This window comes from Dendrobates tinctorius, unplaced genomic scaffold, assembly GCF_039654945.1.
Source record: "Dendrobates tinctorius isolate UK_male_01 unplaced genomic scaffold, ASM3965494v1 ptg000070l, whole genome shotgun sequence".
Classification (NCBI taxonomy): domain Eukaryota; kingdom Metazoa; phylum Chordata; class Amphibia; order Anura; family Dendrobatidae; genus Dendrobates; species Dendrobates tinctorius.
Genome location: NW_027361738.1, coordinates 12,753,381 through 12,778,910, shown reverse-complemented (window position 1 = coordinate 12,778,910; position 25,530 = coordinate 12,753,381). Strand labels below are relative to the sequence as shown.

The 25,530-nt window shown below is 41.6% G+C and overlaps 1 protein-coding gene across 1 annotated transcript in view; it reads right to left on the bottom strand.

The window, feature by feature from the left end:
* The window catches only part of SPMIP4 (sperm microtubule inner protein 4), an 84,804-nt gene that overhangs the window by 49,883 nt on the left and 9,391 nt on the right, over positions 1 to 25,530 (bottom strand). Inside the window, exons 3-6 of the mRNA XM_073581385.1 lie at positions 8,921 to 9,100; positions 5,525 to 5,596; positions 3,106 to 3,135; positions 2,842 to 3,017 (exon numbers count right to left, since the gene is read on the bottom strand). Of these exons, the coding sequence (XP_073437486.1) occupies positions 2,842 to 3,017; positions 3,106 to 3,135; positions 5,525 to 5,596; positions 8,921 to 9,100 (458 nt within the window). The remainder of the gene's footprint in view (positions 1 to 2,841; positions 3,018 to 3,105; positions 3,136 to 5,524; positions 5,597 to 8,920; positions 9,101 to 25,530) is intronic.

Below are 25,530 nucleotides of genomic sequence, written 5' to 3'. Positions count from 1 at the left end.
CAAGACAATTTTCAATCACAATAGTACCAAGGGTCATCATTGGGTTACATTCTTGTCGATCAATGTCTACAACTACCAGACCTTGAGATTTTAACTCTACTCGCCCCACTTTAATGGTAATCTCTTTACATCCTACTTGCGGCAAAGACTGACCATTGCTGGCAACTACTGTCAGTTCATCACTTGGGCCATGGGTAAGTTCAGAGTCAGTCCAATACCGCTTGTAAAGGATATATGGCATAGTTGTCACCTGAGAGCCAGTGTCCAGCAAAGCGTTCATAGGGATGCCGTCAATCACCACTGGGAGGTCCGGTCGCCCTCCAACATACTTGGCTCGCCAGTTCCTTGGGCCTTGTGGTCCTACTCCTGGGGGTTGGCCCTCTGCCCCAGGGGTTGCTCGTTTAAATAACAGAACCTTGCAATGTGGCCTGCCTTGTGGCAGTGACGACAGATGGGACGTCCGTCCAGGTCATAGCGATCGTTGTCTCTCCCTCGGCGTGGTGGGATCCTCTTCTTCCGTAGCCATGGGACATCCTCTGGACTGGAGGCCAGCTGGATCTTCTCCTTTGATGACACCTGCAGGGACTGCACAGTTTTGGCAAGTGCAGCCATATTTTTGGTCAGCTCCTGGACCTGAAGACGCAGTTCGGCAGAAGGGTCTTTGTCCAGAGTCTGTGCATCAGCCTCCACCGGGCTGAGAGGGAAAGATGCTGCTTCTTGATGGTATGTGATCGCTGGGCACCTAGGGGGCGCTGGACGGCTGACATTTGGTTCATGCAGCACCCGAATAGCCCTGTCTTTGAAATCTGCAAAGTCTAGGTCAGGGTTTTGTAAGGCTATGATGCGCTGCTGTGCTCTGTGGGTACTGGATAAGAGGCCCTCAAAAAATTGCTCCTTTAACAGTCTGTCTCCATCTTTCACACTGTCTGGATCAATCTGCTTGATGGCTCGCAGCACCTCCTGCAGGTTAAGAGCATAGTCCTGCACTCTTTGCTTACACCCAAAGAATCTCATCTTTATTTCAGCTGCTGTGCTGGTGTCAAAGGTGCTTCTTAGCTTAGCCAGGATCTTTTTAACAGTCTCTTTATCAGTGTCCTGCCAGGCTTTTACTTCCCTTTGCGCTGCACCAGTTAGCTGCCCAATAAGGTTGTTCACTTTCTGGCTTTCAGACAGAGGATACACCTCAAACAAACTGCACAGTCTCTCTTTAAATTCACTCAGGGTATGTGACTCCCCTGAGTACTGCGGCAACCAGGCCACTCCCGGTATATAGGGCATGGACAGCGGCATTATGGGGACTGCTGCGGTGGGCGCTGATTCTTGCGGTGCTCTGGAGGCAGCGCTGGCCGCTGGATGCAGCGGCGCTATGGGATCCGCAGCTGCGCTGGGCCCTGAAGCTTGTGGCACTGTGGGGTTTGCAGTGGCGTCCGCCGCTGCATCTGCTCTTGCTTCAGACATTCTCTTCCCCCCCAGTTAACGTTTGGCCAGGCCCTGGGTTGCGCTGGCTTACCAGCTGCCACTCTGCAGGCTGGATGATCGGGGGACGCCGGGACTGCAGGCCTCTGCTTCTCCCTTCCTGCGCGCTGGCCTCTTCCCGCGCAGCACTTTACTTTTTCCGTGCTTTTCGGCTGGCTCCTCCCACGACGGCCCGCCTCTTTCATTTCCCGTGCGCGCCAAGCAGGGGGTAATGGCTGCGATGGCGCCGACAGTCTGTGGCACACAACACAGTCTCTGGCACACAGGACCCGGGGACACCGGGCTCCGTTAATCCTGTTTGTGACGCCAAAATGGGTCGCCCTCCCAGGGCTGTGGGGTACTCGGTACCGGGCTGGTATCTCAGAGGGGAATTTCACAGCAGCGGAGACCTGGTCCGTGGCCCTGGGCGCCCATGTAAAAGGGATTAAGTGATGGAATAAAGTTTATGAGTGAATGATTCGTGACGCCACCTGTGGTGTTCGGCAATGAAGATGTTAAACCGACGCTGCGGACAGATCCCCTGGGACAGATGGTGTGGTGCAGCTATGATGTTGTGGCCCTCCACAGGTAGGGCAGTAATCCCAGGGCAGTGAGGATAGGTGTTGAGGAAGAGGGTGCAGTGCCTGGCACAGGGATGAAGCAGTGCTGACGGGGTTGCAGGAAGAAGGCAAGGACACAACAGGGTGCAGTTTCTTTACCTTTACATTGCTTGGCAAATGCAGTCCAGGGTCCAGATTACAGATGGCACAGGAGCTGGCTAGCCTGGAAGCAACTTAGGAATCTCTCTATGCAGATGGGTTGTGTAGTCTCCTTCCTAGCGCTTATTTTTGGGTACTTGCAGTACTGTGTTACACTGAAGTTCCTCTTGCTTATTCTCTTTAGAACTCCCTCGTATGGCAGACAGCTGTAGCCTTCCTCTTCTGGCTCACACGTCGCTGTTGTGTCTCCGAGTCTTATGTGGGAATAGAGCATTTACAGCTTCCTATTCCTCCGGTTTCTGTTGCAGGACCATCAGTGTCCGTACAGCCTTGGAGACCGGGCTCCAGATCATGCGCTATAGCTGGGAATGAGCCTGAACACTCTGCTCAATCTCCCAGCTCTTCTCCTCCACGTCCACATACGTTGCCCTCCTCACACAAACTCCCTCTCTTCCCTCCTGGCGCCCAGAGAGTATCTCCTCCCCCAGGTTTGGTTCAGAGCTCCCTCTGCTGACCTGGAATGGAAAACTGTGTTGTGTGTTGTGGTTAACTGCCAGAGAGATCCTTTATTGCTTCCAAGCATGATATCACACTCCCTAGGAGGAAGGCAATGCCATTGTGGCGACCATACTCCTGGGGGCGCCACACTAGCATTGTTCATACATACCTTTAGTTTTGCGTAAGACGATGGTGGGATAACCACTTGCTGGTGTTTGTGGCCGCAGTGGAGTAGAACAACGTGAAGATTCTTCCGAAGATGTGTAGTTGGGGAACATCACGTACTTGGAAATGTGGGAATGATATGGATGTTCTGCTGGAAAGCCCTCACAGATTTGTTTGTCACTGTGTTATAAGATCACATACTTCAGTTTTTTTGTGATTTTCCAGCATTTAATCCTCCTGTTTATGGTGTATTATATTTTTTGCTTACCTTATAGAAGCAGCTGGTGGTTTTGGATACCTAACAATATAGAAGGTTCATATTAGATGGTTTTCCTTTGTACCTAGATTCTTGTTATATGTTACTATATTATAACACATTACACAACATACCACTGCCATAATAATTCATGGAGACGACTGGCTCTAATTATAATGATTTTGGGGTGTAATATAAATTACTGCTTTCTATACTGTATAGTTTTATAATTGACTGTAATGGATGTAGTTGTCAGGTGGTTTGTTTATATCCACCTCGGCTGTTTGTGAGTCACATTGCAGACTTAAAGGCTATGGATATCTATGACATATGCTAGTGATTATACTAGATGGATCTGGCAAAATTCGAATTTGCCTGTTTACGCAGACTTTCCTGGGAAATTCAAATAATAAGGGACTTTAAATTCACTGAGAATTACGTCTCCATGAATTTAATATCCCTTATTATTCTTTGGGGTTTCTCCAGATCCCAAAACATTATAAACATTCTATATGTAACAAATAAAATAGTTATACTCACCTGATCACTCACCTCAATGGCCCCTCCACTGCTCACAATCATCCCTGCAGTTCTGGTTGCATCTTCAGAAGTTGCTGAAGTCTGAGGGGCCTTTTATACTAGGCCAGGACTTTCAGATCTGATGAGGACCGAAAAGGTTCTGAACATATGGTATGCGCGCAGGTCATGACACACCCTGTGACCTTTTGAAAGTTTGCACAGAACCCTCCCGGGCGCTCATCAAAGCTGGAAGTCCAAGCATAGGGTGAGAGACTTGGTGATTTCAGCACGAGCGGAGTCGATTTGAAGATGCAGTGAGGACTGGATGGGTGATGCACTGTACTAAGTTTCAGTCTGCAATCTTGATTCCTGTACTCCTGATATGTGATTTGTAGCCTGATTCAAGTTTCAGATCTTCTCTTATGGGACTGTCTCTCCCAATAATATTGGCTGGATGTGAGCTGTGTGTATTCCGGATCATGTTGTGGTGTCCAAATCAATAGGATAAACTCTAACAGATTTGTAAAATTTTTGTAAAAGCCAATGACCACAAAAGAACATGCAACAGTTTAACTTGCTGTTACTGAATCTTATGTGGTGAGTCAAAACACATTTCTGCATCAGTGTTGAGTGCGGGACTATTCTTTTTTGTTACGTGAGATTTAAAAAAAAAAAAAAATACTCAGCTTCGTAGCAGAATTACAGACACGATCCAGCAGCAAAATTAAAGTACATTTTTAATAAAATCTATTTCGATTTGCTTAACTTTGCATTTAGGAAGTAAGTAAACTATATGAAATAAATAGCCTTAGGGGTTTTTGTGGACTGAAAAATTGTGGCCTGTACTTAGAATAGGTAATTTATACCAAAATGTGAGGGTCCTGTACACCTGACAGTCAGCTGATTAGAGAGCCAGCGATCACTTCGTCCCCTGCTGAGGTTACAGGGCTTCATTGTTAGCCTTTTATTGTAGCCCAATCCTATATATTTCAGAGGCCCAGAGTGGATCCGCCAGCAATCCAATATCTAATTCCTCTCTAAAGCCTCATTCAGATGTTCACTTGTGCAAAAAAATGGTCTGAGTGTCATCAGCGTTTTGGATTAGTTTGGACAGTGTGTCAGTTTTTACCATCAGTGACTTTCATATGGATGCAATGTAAAATACTGACAGCACAGTGATGCCATTCGTGAGTTGTCCGTGATATTCACAGACTCATAGATTTGTATTGGCATTTTTCATCTGTGATACTGGTACAAATGGCAATATCTCTATGAGTTTTGTATGGATGCATGGTCTGCAAAAAAATGGACATTTTTATAGCCCCATAGGCTATACCATAATTGGTTTGTGATCTAGAAAACACATACATAAAGCACAGACATCTGAATGAAGCCTATAAGGTAAGCCATCAATATGGTAGTCCTGAATATCTTCTATAATGTCATTGTGAAAAAAACATATACCGTAATCTCAATGCTGCAAAAAAAGAGCATAAAGTAAGACATAAGTAAAAATACAAAAATGCAGTAATATATAATAAAAAAAACAGAACTTAAAGCTATTTCGAGGTCAACTGATATAAATGTATCCACAAACTCTTCTCCTACTTTCTACCCGATAAGGAACTTTAATTATCCCCTTTCCAAATTGGATGTCAGGTTGGATGTCCGACTGTCGCTCCATTCATTCTCTATGAAGCTGCCAGAAAAAGTCAAGCTCAGCGCTCAGCAGCCTTTTAGGGAATGGATATAGTGATGTTCAGCATGTGCCCTGCTGCTCCAATCTAACGGGAATAGAAGGTCCCTATTCTGCCTGCTGGTGCAGCTCCCAGTGGTCGGACACCCACCGATCTACCAGTTACCTCCTGTCTTGTGCATAGGTTTTCATTCCTTTTAAGCCCAAGTTACTTACAGGTCGTCACTCGCACGGACAGCGCTCTTTTTCAGCTTAGTCAGGTCATAGTATTGCTCAATCGGTAGCCCCCTGGACAACATAAAAATTGTGTTAAAAGCACAACAGGGTAAGGTTTGGCTCCAGCATCGGAACACAGCGTTCATTAGAAGGAATGGTGACTATGAGAGTTAGCACGCTGCCCAGATGCAATCCATAACTGGTACATAATATATGCTGATGTTAGTTTTTTCCTATTTTGCCACCTGCTTCCAATATCTGGGATTCTGGGTTATCTGGCAGCACTGGAAAGGATTGCAGTGCTGTGTGCTGTAAAGTCCCGATACCCAAGCTGCTGCTGATAACCTAAGGCAGGGGTCCCCAACCTGTGGCTTAGGGGGTCACATGTGGCTCGTAGCCCCATGACGTGTGGCTCGCGGCTGTCTGACAGCTTGGTGCATCACCACAAGGTCTAGCAAACAGCTGTCAAGAGTAGCTCTACAAATGGTGACTTTTTTGAGTAATCCCACACAGAAGAGCAGACCTGGACGCATATGTACTGGCAGATAGTAAGGGTGGGAATAAATGTGGAAGGCTGGAGATAAGGTGATACTGCCCGTCAGGGGAGGTGCTTGAAGCTGGGTTAGAGAGGTGGCGGGAGTGCTTGATTAGAGATTATCCAATGGGGGTAAGTTGGGAGTCCCTCGATGTAAGTATTTTGCCTCTGCGTGATTTTTATGGGGAAGCTTAGACTGTCATTATACTGGCATTGGGGACTCTATGTGTGTGTGGGGAGGCAGGTATCACTAAGGGTATGTGCACACGCTGCGGATTCTGCTGCGGATCCGCTGCGTATTTGGCCCTGCGGATCCGCAGCAATTTCTGCTGCATTGTACAGAACATTATAATCTATGAAAAACAATAAATGCTGTGCACATGCTGCGGATTTTTCGGCGCGTATTTGCCGCAAGTTCAATTCCGCAGCATGTCAAGTCTTTTGACCTGCGGATTTAGCAGAGGATTTTGCAAAATCCGCAAGGAAAAATCCGCAGACCAATCCGCAGCATGTGCACATAGCCTAATGGAGGGGACTGGATGTGGCTCACGATTCTTTCAGAGCTGCATGCGACTCTCAAAGTAATAAAGGTTGGGGACCAATGACCTAAGACATCAAGCACTGATCAAAGATGAAGGGGGGATTTCTATGCAATTTGGGAGCCTAATGATGACCCCCCCATGTCTGTCATAAGCATCTGACAGAGACACGGCCTAGTAAATTGTCTGACACAAATTTCAAAACTCGCCGCTTGCACTGAACTCCGCCGTGATGTCGTTAGACCTTATAGACCTGACACTACAGCTGCCACCCTATATAATGGGACCCCCTATTAGAGAGCAGAAGAGAGGCGGTGCTGGGGCGGCAGGGTCTTCAGGAGGTGAAGCATTTTTGTTGAAATTTATTCAAAGAAAGGAGGAAAATAATGCTTGTACATTGCTTGTTCTGTAAGATACATGCAAAATATGCTTTACTTTGCTGCCAGACTGTTGATTAATAAAATACTTTTGAAAATTAAAGGGGTTGTCCACTACTCGGACTTATACTCACCTCCAGTGCTGGAGCCGTTCCAGCAGTGTCGCCACTATCTCTCCTGGCAGTCACGTAACAGTATGACGTCACGCGAAACCTGCGGCCAATCAGCGTCTGATTCACTTTCCCCACATTCGTAAGTATCACATACATCTGAAGGGAGAGAGAAAGCAGCGGCGCTCACTTCCTCCGGGTAAAAGCGATTTGTCCAAAGGGAGAGTGAAGGGCCGCTGATTGGCTATGTATTTTGTATAATAATGTGGAGTAGTCTCCCTTGTCTGTAGGTTTCGCTCTTTTTTTATGGAGTGGCTATTCATTTGTGATTATTTTTGCATATGTAGTGGCTGGTGTAAATTTTTTAGTTGTTTAATTTGCAGAATTTTAGTGTTCTTGGAAACTGGCAACATATAGTATGTATTATGAGGAGAGGTTCAAGCCAGATCCTACCCACCTCTGCTACCTAGTGACATCTAGTGGTGGAATATGAAAATAACAGGTGTAATTGAATTCTACAGTAAATAAAGTGACATCTCCTGACCTCTAATGGTCATATTGGAAGTTTGTATACAGACTAGAATTGTAGTTACATGATACCTTCTTCACTGGCTAAGCAGATGAAAAATGCAGACAGTTGAGAACTTAGGTTTCCGCCTCAGGCTTTGTCTGTTACAGAAACTGACATGATATAACATTTTCAAGTGGATAAAAGAGTGCTGCAGGATAAACTTTCCTAATAAATGGATGCCTTGCTAAAAATACCTAATATAAGTGTCATCATCATTTTCACATATGGGTAAAACCACAAACTTAATTTTAATAAAATGTAATATGTGAGAATATATTTGGATTTTTTTTTCCATATAGTTCATCAAATAAAAATAAAACATACAGGGCAAAAATTGCAGCCAATAAAGAAATGATTCTGTAAACTATATCTGAAACTGGCATTGGCCAGCAATTTAGAATCACTTTGCAATTGCCCAAGAATATGACTTATACATGTCCAAAATTTAATTGTGGTGTAGTAACCACTGAGTCCGCTAGGGGGCGCTGTGTGGATGTCCCAGGAGAAAGGATGAATGGCAGAATACGGAATGGCCGTTATGTATCCCAAAGTGGGTGGCTTTGGGATGGAGACTTATGTGTTGTTCAGCAATGATATTGCTGAGGTGTTGTTTCAATGTGTAAGGGAGAAGTCTCCAGGTAACTAGAGAGATGGGTGGGCCTGGTTACCTACAAACCCACCCAGGGGGTGTGTTTAAAGCACTGTTGGAAAGAGTGTGTAAGTGCTTGAAGGACCTGTGATGAGGTCAGAGTCATGTGACCCAGTGGGCGTGGCTATGAACCATAAAATGTGGCCAGGGTAGGTCACAGGTGGTGAATGCTTGGACCCGGTTGGTCCAGTGTGGAAGGTCCCGCTGAGAAAGAAGGGGCTTTCTGCCTGACAGCACGTGTGGACGCTGTGAGTAATGGCTGCAAGTGCCTGAGAGTTCCCTGGACGGAATGAATGTCTGCAGTATGGAGAAGCAGCCATGAGAGAACCCTGACGGGGTGAGATATAACTGTGAGGCTGAAAAGCCTGCGTATTGGACATTGCTAACAGAGTGAAGCTCTGTCATGGACGCTATGCCGTTTATATATTGCTGGCCATGGTTTATGATGTTTAATAAACCGCATGGACTATACTGGTTTATGGAAAACCTGTGCCGGATCTGATTTTGTGGCTGCCAAGCGAGTGATCCCCCTACTTAAATGTCAGCGCTACCTCACATAATATTAAAGAATAAAAGTAGATTTTTAACTACGATTAGTAAATTTGGATTGCATACCTTGGCCAAGGATCTCCTCCATACCCATAGTGCTTATGCCCTTTTGCCTCTTGTGATGGCGGTTCTGTCTTCGGTCGCCGATCCTCTGGAAGAGCCACAGCTCCAATTCCTCCATATTCTCTTTCCCTGCCCCATGGAAGCCTTGGTATAATGGGTGTTGATGAAAAATACTCTTTATATCTGCATGATAGTTAGAATCACGGATCATATTCACATTTGAAATAATTTCATTGGCTTCAAGAGATTGTATTCATTGATACTGAAAAAATAAAAATGCTGTGAAATAATTAGAGGAAATTTGGGAAACCCAAACGAAAATAAAAATCCATAGATTTATGTCGGGCATAGTTCTGTGTCTTTAAGTGACTCATCGTATTGGCATCCAGTGTTCTTACACTTATAGCCTTGAGCAGTCATGAGTTCATCAATATGTTCGTGGTTTCTATGGGTCAAGAAAGTGCTAGCAACAGATATGCAAACATGATTCTCCAACATATAGGAGTAGCATTCCTGTATGCAGAAAAGCATGGCATGAAGGAATGTATGTATTAAAGGGGCATAAAAAAGTCTAATATGTGCCTATATAGTATGTACAGTGAATATATACGTATGTGCAGATATAGTATGTGTTGTACAGTTATGTACATTTTGCAGCCTATTTACTTAACTGTACCATATTGTTGTACTATGTACAAATAAACTCAAACTCTTCAGGAGGAGCAACCAAGCTACTGTACATACAGTGAGTACGGAAAGTATTCAGACCCCTTTAAATTTTTCACTCTTTGTTTCATTGCAGCCATTTGGTAAATTCAAAAAAGTTCATTTTTTCTCATTAATGTACACTCTGCACCCCATTTTGACTGAAAAAAAACAGAAATTAGAAATTTTTGCAAATTTATTTACATAAGTGCATATTCTAAGAGGCACAAGACCGCATTACATATATGGGACATAATACATAGATCAGTTTATTGCTAAAATATATAGACAATGGATACCCATAAAATATAGGCTTGATTAATAGAACCAGATAAATGACCATACAAACCCAAAAATGTATAAAAAGTGAAAATAAAAGAAACCTACTTTTTGCATATAAGACGTGGTTTAAAGTGCAATAGTGCAATAGTGCAAATGTTGGTGGAAACCACCATGATCATATGTGCAATATAAGCAATCAGAACTAAGAAACGCCAAGTGCAAAAAAAAGTGAAAAGAATTTACCTGTAAGCCGTAGGAGTAATAATAGTGCGGAGTGCCGCTATAGCGCGCCCTTAAGTCAGGGGGATAGTGATGGAGATCTATTCTGAAACTCGTGTCGGGGCCCACCCTCCCTCCGCTCCCTCTGGTAAGCCCTCATACTGTGGACTATCATTTGGACTCATTGCTAGCCCCTTTATATTACATACGTGTAGCTTGCATTCCCTAGACTGTTGGGGAGGTCTGCTAATAACTTATATTACTTTGCAGTCTATCCTTGGGATTTACACTTTGTAAGTGGCCACTTGGCACTATGTCTTAATAGGGCAGACATACAATGAGCATATACAGATAACTCTTTGTGGGGTTTACCATTACTCATATTGGGGGATGTTTTTTCCATCTTGGTTGGAGATGTGGGCTGCTTTGTGTGTGTGCTTTCATCTGGAATTTAATTGGCACTTTATATGACGTTATGCACTTTATATGATATTTAATAAAATTTATTGACATTTTTTTGCTAATCATCGTTTGCTCCTTTTTTTCTCCGGTTTACAATATATATATATATGTGTATAGATATACATGCTTTATTAATACTTTGGTATAGTGGTATTGATTTTGCGCCCCTCTGTTTATTTTTATATTAGGAATAAGGTAAAGTTTATGGCTAAGCTTAGGATATGAGATATAGCATAGGATATAGGATATAGCATTAGTGTCAGATATAAGCTAGGAAAGTGCAGTTGTGGGCACAGTAGATTCAGGAAGTAGACATGCACAGGTTTAGGAACAGTTAAGTAGTTGGGAAAAGCCCAGCCTATGGGAGAGGGCAAGGTTAAATACAGGGCGCATTTCCTGATTAAGATCAGATAGAATTGGAGATTAATTGTGATAGCAGAAGATCAAGGCCAGTGGGCTGGAGGGCTACCAACTATCAAGCAGCATGAGAACAGCCGCGATAAACTACAGCGCATCTTCCCGGGATGTTCGGAGCATACGGCTCGAATTAGGCCTGGTGAAGCGTGCCTTAATCTCTTTACACAAGGAAAGTATATCCTATATGATGTATACGGCAGTCTTAGTGTCTCTTATGTAATGAATGCAGCAATCTCAGTGTGTCCTATATGATGTATGGAGAGAGTCTCAATGTTTTCTATGTGAATGTGTCCTATGTGATGTATGCAGCAGAGTCTCAGTGTTTTCTATGTGATGTATATAGCAATCACAGTGCTTCCTATGTGTGGATATACAACAGAGTCTCAGTGTATTCTATGTTAAGTGCATACAGTAGAGTCTCGATGTCTCCTACGTGATGTATAAAGCAGACCTCCCACTTCTTGAGTTCTATAACTGTTATGTGAGCAATTCTGAATTTCTCTCTTTGAAGAGACATCCGTTGCAATATGCATTTGAGTTCAGAGCAACTTACAGTTGCGACCAGTACTTTTTAAAATCACCATCTGAAAGAGTCAACTGTGCTCCTGACTGACTGATGCAAAGCTAAGAAAGGAGTGGCGAGTAACAATATCATAAATACCACCTTACATCATGGGGTTGGAACAGTCTAAGAGAGAGTGAGTTTTAAGCACAATATAGACATAGTCAGATGACTGCAATTTCTGCCTGCCAATTATCTTGGGTTCTTGTATGGCCATGGGGTTAGATTTTGAAGAATGTGGGACACTGGAATCTTGAGCTCTCTCCCTTGACCTCTCTATCAAACGTAAGTCCATTCGGTGGCAAAAAAAATTATATGAAGGGAAAATGACAAATTCTTACAGGTGCTTTCTTCCTTGATCAGACTGAGTAGGCTGATAAATAAGATAGCAATGAGGACATCATTGTTCCATGCCTAGTCAGCAAACAGAATCCAGAACTGGTCGTCATAATATCTCATTGAGTTAGTCCCTTGTCTATGTCAGCGTATAGAGTCAATGCTAAATACTCTAAGGGAAGCAGTCAGGAAGGTTAGTAGAGAATGCATCATTGGATTGTCATATTCTTAGAATGGTTTGGTCCAAGACAAAGCTTCTCCACATACTAGAGATATAAGGCAAATATATGCTACTTTTCTGGGCAGGTTTTGAGGAGCTGGAGTTATAGCACCAAAAGTTTTTGCCAGTGCTCCATGTGGGCTGAGAAGTTACACACAACATTTACAAACTCCCGTGGAATTGCAGCAAATTGCAAAACCAGTCCAGATAAGTCCTCCATATCTAACAATTGCATCTTTTGTAATCCATGGTTTTAGTATTCTCTTGTGGGCTCACCTTGTGATGTCTCCAAGCCATAGGTCAGGGTAAGCAGTAGGGACTGCAGGCGATGGAGCAGCCGAACGTGTCTTGGCAGATAGTACATAGATTATTGAGGACCAGGACAGTGGGATATGGAGGATGGCAGACAAACAATGCAGAGTAATAAGCAACAGAGGAAGCAGAGTGTCACAATCCATTTTTGGATTTATGGCAGCTCTGGTTCCACTCAGTGAAAACTTTTTTCCTTTCAGGCCAGTGGGGTTAACGTCAGTTTTTCCCCGCTAGCAATCTGGCGCAATTGCAGTGCTGCTGGGTCAGCTGATGTGGGTGGTGACCACTCCTTCCATCCTTTAAAAGGTTACCTGATGCATCAGCTGACTGTCGGTGATAGAGCAATCTTCAGTGACCAAGCCTGAGTGAGGAGCTCTCTGGGTGCAGTGGTGCTTCTGCTGGGTTCGATATCCTGGTGTCTTTATTCTGCTGCGTGGTACATTGCAGCAGAGAAAGCTAAGTGTTATTTCCTCATCCCTTTCGTGTCTGTCACTTTCCCCTGTGTGTAATATCTGCAGTTGGGAGGCTACTGCCCCTCGCCGGCCAGTGCACTAGCCAGGGCAGAGTTAGGTGACAGTTAGGGACGAGGTATCCTGACGGCGGTGGGGGGAAAGACCCACGTAGGGCATTAGGGGAGTGCAGGGACAAGCTTGAGCTCGGGGGTGTCCCTTACTTCATTTCCCTATTGGTAGGGCCTTCCTCCCCCCTTTTCCATTCCGTGGTTGGTCTGTTGTGCCATCCGCTGACTGACCACCCGTTGGGTCATGTCACATCATGACACAGAGGCAGATGTGACACACAAGAATATTAGATCAAGTGGGAACACTTGGTCAATATCAATCTAATATCTTCCAAAAGGGAAGCAGTTAATAGCAGAAATAACAAAGTATATCAACAATAATAGTATCATTTTCATTGGTGGAGAACCACTTACAGAGCTGTACCATTACTTCCATTTGAAAAAACGTGATGACAGGCTCCCTTTAAGCTATGCGATGCTAATATTTTCTATGTTACGATACACTAAAAATGGATATATTATATTCATATTAATTATTGGCAATCAATCTGAGAATTATCACATTTTTTATGTCGTTGGATTATTGGTTTGATGAGCAGTCTCTAAGGAAGCAATTATTTTGTACATTTCCTTTGGGAAACCAGCATTGACATTAGAAATTCAAACGTAATTTGCAAACACGAATGAACAAGATTTTTATTTTCTTTTGGAAATCTATGTACTTAGTACCAACCATGTAGTTAAAACACAGAGCTGTAAATCAACACTCTGCCCTCAGTTTCATTCATCCGGCTCACACAGGAAGGGTCCTTTATTAACAATAATCCAGTAAGTCTGAAGTAATATAATAACTCAGACTAGATACAATAATGTAGATGGGAACCATTGACATTCTCGAGGGGCACTTTTTGTGCTTAAAATTAGTCTTAAAATTAGTTTTATTGGTAATCCTTATTAAAAAAATTATCTTGGCAATCTTTCCTCATCGGGATTGCACTGATAGAATCTGGAAATACAAAGGTTCCAACTCATTAAGACTGGCATTTTGTACTCCAGTCTTAATTAGGAGCATGAAGGAATAAGATGGGCTGAATTCATTAAGGGATGAACGTCACGTAATGAATTTGGCGCATCTTATCGGTGTCATGCGCTTCTGTATGTCATGCCAGAAATGTTATACCAGTCAGAGACTGGAGTAAGATTTCTGGCATTAAAAATAGTGACACTATAGTGACACTATAGATAGATAGATAGATAATCCTTTAATCGTCCCACCATGGGGAAATTCAGAGCATTACAGCAGCAAGGCAGGAACAAGTACAGATACAGATGCATAAAAGCATTACATTGACAGTAGGTAGGTACATATACGAAGAAAAAAAAAAAAAAAGATATAACCGGACTATCACAACTTTGGATATATCAGTTCACTGTTTGGGTCATTCTCCGATTTGGACAGTGCTGGTTATACAGCCTAACTGCAGCAGGAAGGAAGGACTTTCGATAGTGCTCCCTCTCACATTTAGGATGAAGTAGCCGGTCACTGACAGTACTGCACATCTTTGTCACGGTCTCATGCATGGGATGGGAATCATTCTGCACCATGTAGCTCACCTTGGCCAGTATCCTCCTGTCGCCTACTTCCTGAACTGGATCAAGGGGGCATCCCAGGACAGAGCTGGCCCTTCCAATCAGTTTGTCCAGCCTATTTCTTTCCCTGGTTGATATGCCACTACCCCAGCATGCCACACCAAAGAAGATGACTGATGCCACAACAGAGTTGAAGAAGGATGCAAGGAGTGCCCCCCTAACTCCGAAGACTCTCAGCCTTCTGAGCAGATAAAGCCTACTGTGGCCCTTCCTGTACACTGCATCCAAGTGATGTGCCAAGTCAAGCTTATTATTGAGGACCACACCAAGGTACTTATAGGTGTCATTTCCCTGAATGTTCACCACTACTGGTGGATTTTTTCCCTTGCGAAAGTCCACCACCATTTCCTTGGTCTTCCCGGAATTTATCCTAAGGTGGTTCCTCTGACACCACTCCACAAAAGCTTGGTTAGTATCTCTGTACTCTCTTTCATCTCCTCCTGTGATGAGGCCTACTATTGCAGAGTCATCAGAATACTTCTGCAAGTAGCAGCTAGATGAGTTGCACTTAAAATCCGCAGTGTACAATGTGAAGAGAAAAGGGGCAAGAACTGTACCTTGAGGTGCCCCTGTATTGCAGATCACCGTGTCTGACACACTGTCCCGAACCTTTACAAACTGAGGTTGGTTCGTGAGGTAGTTAAGGATCCAGGTGGAGAGTTGGAGGTCCACGCCAACAAGGCCCAGCTTGTCTCTCAGTAGACCTGGCTGTATGGTATTAAAAGCACTAGAGAAATCAAACAACATTATTCTCACAGTGTTCCCAGGTTTCTCCAGGTGAGAGAGAGTCCTATCTAGAAGGTGGATAATGGCATCATCCACACCAATGCCCGGCCTGTAGGAAAACTGGAGAGGGTCCATATCCGAGCTCACTAGAGGACAGAGACGTGTGAGAACCAATCTCTCTAGAACCTTCATCAGGTGTGATGTCCATGCTACAGGTCTATAGTCATTAAGGTCTTTCGGATAAGGTTTCTTCGGAACTGGTACCACACACGATAATTTCCACAGTTGTGGTAATATACCTATTCTCAGGCTCATATTGAACAGATATGTAATGATCTCACTCAGCTGGTGCCCGCAGGTTTTGATTAGCCTTGCACTGATGCCGTCAGGACCTGCAGCCTTCAAAACTTTGATCTTATCCAGTTCTTTTGCAACCTGGGTACTTGGGAAGAACAGACCCTGGCTCAGTTGACAAGCTGCAGCAGGGGGTGAGGTTATTGTAGCAGAGAGGTGTGAATGGTATGCAGGGGCAGGAGCAGCCAGTGTGTGATTAAATGAATGTCACTGGTGGTGTGATGGTGTGATATGTTATGTGGATATCATTTTTTGTATATTCCTATTTCTCTATTTCAGTTATTTTCATAGTGTTTTTCTTATTACATTGTAAGTCGACAGCCTCACTGTATCTGTCTCTTGATGACCCCCTGTAGTGCATTAATCCCTAAGGCCCTTTGTTCTCCTCTGGGAGGTCATGAAACCGCCCCAGCTTGTTTGACTACCCCTGGACAAGGAAGGGGGTGGGGAGAACAGCAGCTGGACAAGTCAGTTCTGGTGTGGACAGGATCGTGTTCAGACAGCACTTCAGAGAGAGAAGGACCCATTTTATGATCTGGTGCTAGAGTTTTGTAATCTCGTTTCCCTGGACATTTTATCCTGATACTGGACTGCATTCTTATTCTGGACTATCTTATCCTTTGTGTGGTGGACTGAATATGGACCTTTTCGTATTTTTGCCTGAATAAAGGTCTTGGAATTGTTCACTCTTCGCTTGCTCTGTTGATTGTGTGATACCAGAGAAGGACCCCGTGACAGGTGGGTATAGCCATGACCCATCCTACTCCGGCTTCTCCCCAGCACTGTTCATTTTGCTGGAGCTGTGAGAATCTGTTGTAATAACCAACTTCAACTTTTGCCACTTTTCAAAGTGTCTTATGACAGTTTTCTGGACTGGAGTGAACACTTTCGTGAATCAGCCCCAAAGTCTTCAGTTACAGTAGGATGTAAATGTTTGGGCACCCCTGGTCAAAATTTATGTTATTGTGAACAGTTAAGCAAGTTGAAGATGAAATGATATTTACAAGGGTTAAAGTTAAAAATGACACATGTTATGAATGAGTCACCGAGGAGGAAAAAACAAAAAGCAAGCTAAGCCCAGAAAACCGGAGAGGTTGGTAACTAGCGGATTGCAGACCCCTGATCCTATCCACAACAACTAGCAGTAGCCGTGGAGCGTGCCTACGGTGGTCCTAGACGCCTCGTCACGGCTGGAGAACTAAATAAGCCTATAGAAAGAAAGGGAAAATCTAAACTGCCCCAGAGCAGACCCCAAAGCAATAGACAGCCCCCAACATGTATTGTTGGTGAAACAAGATGAAAACACAGACACAGATAGAAAGATAGACTGAGCAAACGATGAGGCCCTCACTAACTAGAAAGGACAGGAAAGAAAAGCTGCTGTCTGCAATCACGCAAAAAACCCTGCCAAAAAAAATGTCCAACACGTCTGATAGAAAAAGGCCCTGAAGTCGCTAGACTTCAAATCACTATATCAGCACTCAGGTATATTCTGAAGACAGAGCAAAAGAGATCAACTGATCAGAGACAAAAAGGGGATTCAGCCCAGTCCCAGCCAGGGCTGGCTGAACACAAAAACTAAGTAAACCAGACAAAAACTCATATGAACAATAGCAGAGAAAACTTAGCTTTAGGAAGGCAGGAACCAAACTGGAAACCAGAAGCCACAGTCAGGAAAAATCACCAGCAAGAAACTAGGGAGTCGGCTGCTTTAAATCCAATCAGAAACTCCTGATGTCCAATCGCAATCCTCTTCCTCAGGTGAACGGTCTCTGCCATTTAGATCAGTTTCATTACCTCCCTTCACCAACAGAGGGAGTCCAGATAGAGAACTCACTACTCCTCTGTCAGCACAGCCAGCTCCATAACCCTCACCAGAAGCCAGAGGCAAACCCGAAAATGAGCTCACAACAGACACATTTCTTTTGTATTTTAGGCCCCATCCCTCCAAAAAAAACCCCAAAGATATATTTTCATCTTATACATTTTAAAAATTACAAAATGGAAAAAAATGAGCCAATGTAAAAGTTCGGGCACCTTTGGAGATTTGTGTGATCAGATAACTTTGACCAAGGTTTCAGACCTTAATTAGCCTGTTAGGATTATGGCTTGTACACTATCATTGTTAGGAAAGGCAAGGTGATGCAAATTTCCCATTTTTATAAAAATTCAGCCTCCTCTAACCTTGTGCCAAAAAACAGCAGCCATGGGTTCTTCTAAGCAGCTGCATAGCACTCTGAAAATAAAAATTAAAAATGGTGGAGATCAACAAAGCAGGAGAAGGCTGTAAGAAGATCACAAAGTATTTCCAAGTTGCCCTTTCTTTAGTTTGAAATGTAACTAACAAATGGCAGTTAACAGGAACAGTGGAGGTCAAGATCAGGTCTAAAAGACCAAACCAAATTTCAATGAGAGCTGCTCCTAGAATTGCAGCAGACGCAAATCAAAGCAATCCGCTTGACTGCAAAAGACAATCAGAACGATTTAGCACACTCTGGAGTTGTGGTACATTGTTCTACTGTTCAGTGACACCTGCATAAATATGGCCTTCATGAAAGAGTCATCAGAAGAAAATCTCTCCTGCATCCTCACCATAAATTTCAGCACTAGAAGTATGCAAAAGAACATTCAAGCAAGCCTGATGCATTTAGGAAACAAGTCCTGTGGACCGTTGAGGTTACAATAGAACTCTTTGGCCACAATGATCTAAGGTATGTGTGGAGAAAGAAGGTCACAAAGTTTCAGGAAAAGAACATCTTGACAACCATTAAACAAGGGAGTGGATCAATCATGCTTTGGGGATTTGTTGCACTGAATGGCACAGGGAACATTTCATGGGTAGAGGAAAGAATGGATTCAATGAAATTTAAAAAAATTCTTGATGCAAACATAACACCATCTGTAAAAAAAAGCTGAAGCTGAAAAGAAGGTGGCTTCTACAAATGGATAATGATTCTAAACACATGTCAAAATCCACAATAGACTACCTCAAAAGGCGCAAGCTGAAGATTTTACAATGGCCCTTACAGCTCTTAGATATGAACATCGTTGAAAATCTGTGGCCCAACATCAAAATAGCAGTTCATGCAAGACGACGAAGGAACCTTACAGAACTGGAAGAATTATCCAAAGAAGCATGAATGAAAATCCCTCAAACAACAAGTGAAATACATGGCTCCAAAAAGTGTATAAAGCTGTCATACTTTCAAAAGGGGGATTTACTAGGTACTAACTATGCAGGGTGCTCAAACTTTTGCATCAGTCCATTTTCTATTTTGTAATTTTTAAAATGGAAAATATGAAAATATAAATATTTTTTTTTGCCTAAAATACAAAGGAAATGTGTCATTTTTAACTTTTGCCCTTTTACAGATAATTTCATCTTCGACTTGCTTAACTGTGCACAATGACAATAATTTTGACCAGGGGTGTCCAAACTTTTACATGCCACTGTATAGTCACATGCAATAGATTTGTTGCAGTATATTAGTAAAAACAAATAAACTACGCTTTACTCTAACGCTGAAACTCTGCTGCCGCTCCTGGTGTTTTTTGTAGTGTGAAGCGGTGACGTCACCTAGCCAGCTCTGCAGCCAATCATTGAACTCAGCGACTCTGAGCGGCTTGCTCACTCTTTGACTGCAACACTGTGGACGTAATATTGGCACGGCAGACAATAGCAGACACTGAGTGTAGTGGCAGAAACTTTTCGCCGGACTAGGCAAGGTGAGTAAGGCACAGTAGCACAGGTTTCTGGCTTTTTTTTAAAGGGAAGGTGCCATCAAAAAAATTTTTTTTCAGCAATTGAAAACATTTTAAAGAATTAATGTTTAAATTTTCTTAAAAAAATATTATCATTTGTTTATAATTTAGCAAAATATGAAAAATAATTTTAAAAAGTTTGGCATTTCCACTTGTTATCACTAGGGGGAGCAGCTACTGAAATTTGACACAAAAACCTAGTGTACAACTAGCTCACATTGCTGCCTTGCAGTAATTGTGGGCGGAGTCTGCTGACATGGGTGTGATGTCTCCTCTCCTCCCCTTCTGGGTGTTTGCTAAGGGAGAAGAGAGGATGACATCTAGGAACACAGTGATTAGACATTTTATACTGACAAGTAGACAGTCACCGAGGATGGCAGGCAGAAAGGATTCTGAGAGCAGGGTGACAGCAGCACAGAGTATTTCAGGAGAGCAGTGTGCTGGTCTATGGGGGGCACAGAGGGAGATATATGGGGGATGGAGCAGGGTGACAGCAGCACAGAGTATTTCAGGAGAGCAGTATCACACAGGATAGGATTAGATACACGCCTCAGCAGTCAGTATCACACAGGATGGGATTAGATACACAGCTCAGCAGTCACGTAATATGAAGAAAAAATTCCAGCATCCAAATCAGTAATTAGATTAAAAAAATTTTTTTTTTTATTCCTTTATTCCAAAATGTAAAAAAATTATATGATTCTCCATCATGATAAGAGACGCATCAGGACGTGTAGTTGGACGCGTTTCGGACAAAAAACCAGTCCATATTCTAAGACAACACATAACACATCTGAACACATGCTTTTAAAGGGAAACAAAGGAAGTCAAGGAACAATCATGACTAAACATAGCCAGCTGATTAATGGGAGGTAGTAAGTCAAAATCACACTTACAAAACACTCAAAATCTCACTCCTAATATTCATACTCGTTGGAACTCTGCTTTGTAACAATAACATCCATTTTGCCTCTCGGCGTAATAATAAATCATTTAAATTTCCACCTACCCTTTTTGTCTGCACCTTCTCTATGGCATTAACCCTAAAGTTGCTGAGATCTCCTTTATGTATATGCAAAAAATGTCGAGAAGCAGCAGACAAACTGCGTGTGGTAGTGTGACCTACGTCATAAACGTGTTCGGAAATACGACGTCTCAAGGTGCGTGAAGTATTTCCCACATACTGAATATTACAATCCACGCATGTTATGACATAGATCACACCAGTAGAACCACAGTTCAAAAAAGATTTTATTTTAAATTCCTTTCCATTAACAGAAGATACTATTTTTTCTGTGTTCCACATAAACCTACATAGCCCACAGTTTTTCTGAGCACACTTAAAAGATCCACAAGTGGGTAACCAATTAGTTATACTTGCTGAACTGTCTGAAAAATATTTGTTAGCATGTCTATTGGCACTAGTATGATCACTTGGAGATACCTTATTAGCAATAGTTTTATTCCTCCTTGAAACAAATCTAATCCCATCCTTCAGTATATTCTTCAATGTATCATCAACATACAAAATAGGGAGGAATTTTTTAATAATATGAACAATCCTGTAGTAGTCAGTACTAAAATTAGTTGAAAAAACAATAGGTGACCGACCCTCCACAGGATTTGGTGTTTTTCTGCTTTCCTTCTGCAAATAATCCTCTCTACTTTTTTCATCCGTTCTATGCTTAGCTTTCTGAATGTCTACCTTAGTATAACCCCTCTTTATAAAACGTTTACCAATGATCTCACATTGTTTATCGTATAAATTAGGCGTGGTACATGTTCTTTTTGCTCTTACAAACTCCCCTGTAGGTATATTGGCTATAACATGACGTGGATGGCAGCTAGATGCGTGTAACAATGAATTACCTGCCGTAGGTTTTCTAAAAATATCACAATCAATCTTTCTTTCTTCCAAATTTGCCGACAAAAGAATATCCAAAAACGAAATTGTCTTGGCATCAAATTGATATGTGAAACGTATATTGCATGGATTATTATTAATATAGAACATGAAATTCTCAATATTAAATACATCACCATCCCACACAATTATAACATCATCAATGAATCTCAAAAAAAGAAAAATATCAGTAGAAAAAGGATTATTTTCAGAAAAATATACTCCTCCTCCCACCAGGCCATAAAAATATTAGCAAGAGACGGCGAAAACTTGGAACCCATGGAACAGCCTTGCACCTGTAAATAAAGATCATCCAAAAAAGAAAAAAAATTGTTTTTTAACAAAAAATAGGTCACTTCAATCAAATACATCTGTAAATCTTCTGAAAAATTACTGTATTTCTGTAAATAAGTAGTAAGAGCCAAAATAGCCAAATCGTGTGGGATGGAAGTGTACAAACTTTGTACATCACAAGTGAGCCAACAAAAGGAACTTCGCCATTCCACCTGAGAAAAAATACTAAGAACATGCTTGGAATCCTGCACATAGCTAGGTGAAATAGTGGCTAGAGGTTTTAATCTTGCATCCAACCATTCTGACAAATTTTCATTAAGAGATCCTATGCCCGATATGATAGGACGAAACAAAGGTGGAAAAACCTCCTTATGAACTTTTGGAAGTGCATGTAACAAAGGAACTCTGGGATATAAAGGACAGAAAAATTCACATTGTTTTTGATTAATAATTCCCAAACTAAAACCCCTATGTAACAATTCCTGTAATTCCATTCTGATGCTATCTGTAGGGTTATAATTAATTCCCTTGTATACCTCACTATTAAAAAGCATAGCCCTTACCTCTCTTTCATACAGCCCAGTATCTAAAATGGTCACAGATCCCCCCTTGTCAGAATTTCTTACCACGATATTGACATTAGCAGATAACAGATCAAGTGCCTGTTTCTCAGTACGAGAAATGTTAGAACGACCATTCTGATTAGCATTATAGATTTTCATAAGTTCATCCTCAACAAGAAATTGAAAATCACCCATAACTTGCAATTTTGACTGCTGCTTCTCGACATTTTTTGCATATACATAAAGGAGATCTCAGCAACTTTAGGGTTAATGCCATAGAGAAGGTGCAGACAAAAAGGGTAGGTGGAAATTTAAATGATTTATTATTACGGCGAGAGGCAAAATGGATGTTATTGTTACAAAGCAGAGTTCCAACGGGTATGAATATTAGGAGTGAGATTTTGAGTGTTTTGTAAGTGTGATTTTGACTTACTACCTCCCATTAATCAGCTGGCTATGTTTAGTCATGATTGTTCCTTGACTTCCTTTGTTTCCCTTTAAAAGCATGTGTTCAGATGTGTTATGTGTTGTCTTAGAATATGGACTGGTTTTTTGTCCGAAACGCGTCCAACTACACGTCCTGATGCGTCTCTTATCATGATGGAGAATCTTATGATTTTTTAAAATTTTGGAATAAAGGAATAAAAAAAAATTTTTTTTTAATCTAATTACTGATTTGGATGCTGGAATTTTTTCTTCATATTACGCTTTGCTGCAGAGGGATCCTGTTTCCACATTCCGTGCACCGATCGGACTTATAGCTGTCTTCTTTGGGGTGAGCTGAAAAAATTTTCTTTTTTACCTTGTTGTTTGGATTCCCTGTTTTTCGTGCTCCCCTTAATTTGATTTTGACATATCCATTATTATTCATAAATATGAATTTGGAGATAGCTACCAATATTTCTGATGGTATTATCAGTAATGATTTTTTCAATGTGAACAGTCGGCAACGACTAGACAAGGCTGCCAACATTTTTTCTACTATCCATGCCTTTACACCTGAAGATGAAAAGGATTTGAAACCACTTATGTGGGAACTTGAAAAACTTATGTCATCACGACTCAGGGTGTGGTGGGACCACAAAACCTTATAGACTTATATAAGCAGCAATATGATTCCAAGAGGTTTGCGCATTAAGAAGCGCCCTACTACGGAATATGACCCTGAATTTGTAAAAGAATGGGACAATATTCTGAGTGACTGTTCTATTAAGCTGATGAATTTGATTGTGAAGAGAGAGGAAGCTAAGATGTTAACTTTGGAGGAATCTATTAAAATGATTGAAAGTGATTTGGTGAAATATAAAGATTCTTCTTCTTTTACAATGGCTAGAGATAAAATTAATGACAATCTGAGTAAAATGGAGGACTCTATTACAGTGATAAAGGAAAAGAACTTCAGAAGAGATAAAACTGATTACCAGAATAATCATATTTATGACTGGCATGATTATAGAAGAAAACGTAATAACATTCACCCTTCCATTCTCAAACGCAGAGATAATAGGGTAAGCTTTTCCTCAACGGATATGGATAATACGGATGTTAATACTGACACTTCTGATACTGAGAATTTACCATCTAACAGTTCTATGTGTGCACGGGATGTGGGGCAGCGGATTTCACAAAGCAGTAGTTTTTCAAAAAACGGTTCAGGAAAAAGAAACGTCAAAGGAGATCAGGGAGGAAACACTCCCAACATAAGAGAATTCAGGAGATCAGCGCGGAACAAGCATGCTTAGATACAACTGATAATTTTACAGTCCTGAACCTTTCTGCATCGATTTTATCGAATGATCAAATTAATATCCTTGAAAGGGGTCTTAATTTTGTGCCTACAGCGAAAATGGACTTATTCAACACTATGCTTGATGTTAATCACTTTATGAGAAGATTGACTCTTAGGAGACATTTTTTTGCTGAAGATGTGGAACGTGAAAAAACTTCCAATATCAATGATGAATATGTTGATAAAGTTCCTGAGGAATTTATGCCTACTTCTTTCCAGGAGCAAGTTACCCTAAAGAATTTGAGGGACTTGTCTGAATCTGGTTGGAAGGTAATGTAGTTAACTGATGTCAATTTTTCCTCTAGAGTCCCTAATCCTAGATATTATCCTGAGCAGTCAAAATTGCAAGTTATGGATGATTTTCAATTTCTTGTTGAGGATGAACTTATGAAAATCTATAATGCTAATCAGAATGGTCGTTCTAACATTTCTCGTACTGAGAAACAGGCACTTGATTTGTTATCTGCTAATGTCAATATCGTGGTAAGAAATTCTGACAAGGGGGGATCTGTGACCATATTAGATACTGGGCTGTATGAAAGAGAGGTGAGGGCTATGCTTTTTAATAGTGAGGTATACAAGGGAATTAATTATAACCCTACAGATAGCATCAGAATGGAATTACAGGAATTGTTACATAGGGGTTTTAGTTTGGGAATTATTAATCAAAAACAATGTGAATTTTTCTGTCCTTTATATCCCAGAGTTCCTTTGTTACATGCACTTCCAAAAGTTCATAAGGAGGTTTTTCCACCTTTGTTTCGTCCTATCATATCGGGCATAGGATCTCTCAATGAAAATTTGTCAGAATGGTTGGATGCAAGATTAAAACCTCTAGCCACTATTTCACCTAGCTATGTGCAGGATTCCAAGCATGTTCTTAGTATTTTTTCTCAGGTGGAATGGCGAAGTTCCTTTTGTTGGCTCACTTGTGATGTACAAAGTTTGTACACTTCCATCCCACACGATTTGGCTATTTTGGCTCTTACTACTTATTTACAGAAATACAGTAATTTTTCAGAAGATTTACAGATGTATTTGATTGAAGTGACCTATTTTTTGTTAAAAAACAATTTTTTTTCTTTTTTGGATGATCTTTATCTACAGGTGCAAGGCTGTTCCATGGGTTCCAAGTTTTCGCCGTCTCGTGCTAATATTTTTATGGCCTGGTGGGAGGAGGAGTATATTTTTTCTGAAAATAATCCTTTTTCTACTGATATTTTTCTTTTTTTGAGATTCATTGATGATGTTATAATTGTGTGGGATGGTGATGTATTTAATATTGAGAATTTCATGTTCTATATTAATAATAATCCATGCAATATACGTTTCACATATCAATTTGATGCCAAGACAATTTCGTTTTTGGATATTCTTTTGTCGGCAAATTTGGAAGAAAGAAAGATTGATTGTGATATTTTTAGAAAACCTACGGCAGGTAATTCATTGTTACACGCATCTAGCTGCCATCCACGTCATGTTATAGCCAATATACCTACAGGGGAGTTTGTAAGAGCAAAAAGAACATGTACCACGC